This window comes from Pygoscelis adeliae, unplaced genomic scaffold (genome assembly GCF_000699105.1).
Source record: "Pygoscelis adeliae isolate BGI_AS28 unplaced genomic scaffold, ASM69910v1 Scaffold172, whole genome shotgun sequence".
NCBI lineage: Eukaryota > Metazoa > Chordata > Aves > Sphenisciformes > Spheniscidae > Pygoscelis > Pygoscelis adeliae.
Window position 1 is genome coordinate 6992404 of NW_008824338.1, and position 3052 is coordinate 6995455.

The 3052-nt window shown below is 36.3% G+C and overlaps 1 protein-coding gene across 1 annotated transcript in view; it reads left to right on the forward strand.

Annotated features, from left to right (window-relative positions):
* LTV1 (LTV1 ribosome biogenesis factor) overlaps positions 1 to 2524 on the forward strand; it is an 18198-nt gene extending 15674 nt beyond the window's left edge. The window contains exons 10-12 of the mRNA XM_009319155.1: positions 155 to 207; positions 964 to 1164; positions 1773 to 2524. Coding sequence (XP_009317430.1) covers positions 155 to 207; positions 964 to 1164; positions 1773 to 1886 — 368 coding nt within the window. The 3' untranslated portion in view covers positions 1887 to 2524. The remainder of the gene's footprint in view (positions 1 to 154; positions 208 to 963; positions 1165 to 1772) is intronic.
* The last annotated feature ends 528 nt before the right edge of the window (positions 2525 to 3052 follow it).

Below are 3052 nucleotides of genomic sequence, written 5' to 3' on the forward strand. Positions count from 1 at the left end.
AGATAAAACTACTACTTTTGTGTGGATAACGTAATTCTTGCAATTTTATATCTTAAAAGACTAAACAGTAGTACAATTCATAATAAATTTACCTAATTTCTATTTGCAAGCCTTTCTTCACTACTTTTTTTTTCCCCCCCCCTTTGTGACCTAGGTACGTATTCAAACTTGTATAATCACCCAACGCTTATTAAGGAGCCATCAAAGGTAAAATCATTAAACTTATTCTGAGTAACGACCTGGCTTGGGAAAACTTGAGACAAAAGTGGTTGTTTTCTCAATGGATATCTGTTTTTAAAAGAAGGAGGGAGCAGAAAAGAGGGTGGGGGAGGGTGTTAGCCTCTGGTATTACTTCTTCACTGAAGAGAGGTTTGGATATGTTTTTTTTTCTATTAGAAGGAGAATTGAGTAAGTTCAAAATTTCTGTAATAGCTAGGCAGAAACAGGGAGCAAGGAACTTACTTCCTTGTTATCTGTGATAGACCTTTGTGTAATCTGTCTCACAACCACATACTATTTTTTTTTTCTTGAAAATAGGCTTGTATTTCCCTTCTACAGTTTGAAACAATTTATTCTAGTTCTTTGGCCTTCCAGACATTCCCCATCATTAGCGCAAAGCTTGATGTTCCAGATGTGTGAGATTTTGAAAGGAAACCTTTTTCTTGAAAGCTTATAAAGGAATATTAAATGCCTACTTAAGTTCTTCTTTTTTTCAGTAAAATTTAAATAAAAGGGAGAAACTTTTTTTTTGTTCTGGGAGGCCAGATTCTGTTCACGGAGTGTTGATTTCTTCCTTTGGGATTAATGTGCATTTTTCTGAGGGAAGAAAATACTATGAGGAAACTTACATGCTTATTACCACTAAATCTGAATCTAATGATTTTATACTGATAAGGCAGTGCGATGTGCACTTCTTGGAGAGAAAGCTAGGGACCATTAATACATACGCGCTCTCTATTTTAGCCCAAACCAATAAAAGTTTCCCAGAAGACCGGAATTCCCCTCCATATCTTGCCTCAGAAAGGTCTTACTGCTAGGCAGATTGAGCGCATGCAAATGATTAATGGCAGTGACCTGCCGAGAGCATCAACACAGCCCCGTTCCAAAGATGAGAGCAAAGAGGATCGCAAAGCTAGAAAACAGGCCATAAAAGAGGAGCGAAAGGTATGCCTTATTTTAAATAAAACCCTGCAAAAACATGTTATATTACCTGAATTCTGTCTTACGAACTTTTCTTAGAGCTCATTTGTTCTTGTATCTGGAAATTAATGGGAAAAACTTGCTGGTCTCAAAGGACTAATTATTGCTTCTTTAAAGAAAAATCTACTGGAAAGGAAGTTAACCTCATAATTTTGTCATCCTAATTTCCTATATGGAAATTTTGGTCTGTTATTGTGGCCATTCTTACGTATATAACTTTGGAAGGAGCCCATATATTTCCTTATTATCTAGGGAAGCAAAGAAAACAGTTACAATGTTTCAGGTCGCACAAAGTGAAAAGTCTGAAAGAAATGTGGAAAATCTAATTGGCCACAGTGATATATTAGTCATTTTATTTAGGAACAGAAATTGCCAGCATATTAGAAGCTTCAGCTAATTAAAGACTATAATCCTGGTGGTACACCTATCAATTTGACTACTAATAATTAGCGCCATAAATAATAATATTGTCCAGATTGCTGCTGTTTTCATGATTTAGAACTGTTAATTAGAATGGTTTCTTTTTGCATGTTATGCCTATTTTGTAAACTTGTAATTATTTGTATGCACAGGAACGCAGAATGGAGAAGAAAGCCAACAAGCTAGCCTTCAAATTGGAGAAAACAAGGCAAGAAAAAGAGTTGCTCAATCTGAAACAAAATGTTCAAGGACTGAAGCTGTCTTGACGAAACTGAGGAACTTACTGTGGAAACATCCTTAAGTTTTCAGTTGTATTGAGAAGGGAACTGCTAACTCATAGCTTTGCCCGTCATGCTCAAAGGGGGTTATTCAGATGTTGCTGTAACAAGAACCAGTCATGTGTCATTCTTTCTGAAATGAAGTTATACATAAAACAGTGTATTAGTGGTGTCTGTTCTGTCATGAGTGACATGGCAACTGTTGCAAAGTTTCATCACAGCAGAAATGTATTAAAATTCTAAAAAAATATTTTTCTTACAAGCTATCACTGGACAGAGTTTTATATATATTTATTTGTTGAATACATTCAACGAATCAGCAGAATCCTACAGATTTGATCTGATTAGATTTTTCTATTATTTCAGTTTACAAAGCAATACATCCATTCCTGTCTCCTCTCCCTTACACTGATGGTTAAATATAGTTCCTTGATATAGCACAGTTTTGTAAGTCAAGTTTTCACCTACTCCTTAGTTCTTTTCTGGGTTGGTTATTTATTGTTTGGGTACTATTATGAAAGATGTAAAATAAGATTTTGTAAACAGAGGTGTCTGAAAAGCTGTTGTGTAGCTAGACATCCCTGTTACCTGAGTTTTACATTTCTTAGCAAATAAAATCTGTCGCAGCAAGCGTTGCAGTAGTCAGTGACCCTTACTGTTGCCACTGAAATCAGCTTTGCTAAAAGTATTCGGTCTGAGTAGTATGGCAAACAGAGCAGCAGATACTTAGAAAAATGCTGTATGTTGCAGGTAGCCATTGTCTCGATTTTCCTGAAAAAGTGTTCTTCAGGCCTTGCATTCAGTTTGGTTTCATTGAAATACAAACTTATGTCCCACTGCAATTGCTGCAGACTCTGAAGATGAGCAGAGGGCCGGTATCTTTAGGCTTGGTGTGATCTTAAATTTCTGTACTGTGCATGTGAATTATTCTGATAGTGACCAGTCCATACGTGTGAATGAAATGAATAGGAGTGGTAGTCAATCCTTCTGAATCCTCCTGTATTCCTAAGAAACCCTCAGCTTTAGGTCTTTAGGACTATAGATGGAGCAATCTTTTGCCTTTGGGTGAAAAGTTAACCCTTTTACTAGTAAGGAACACAGTAACCAACACATCGGTGGAGTGGCTTGACTACTACTAAATTCAAAGCATCTTA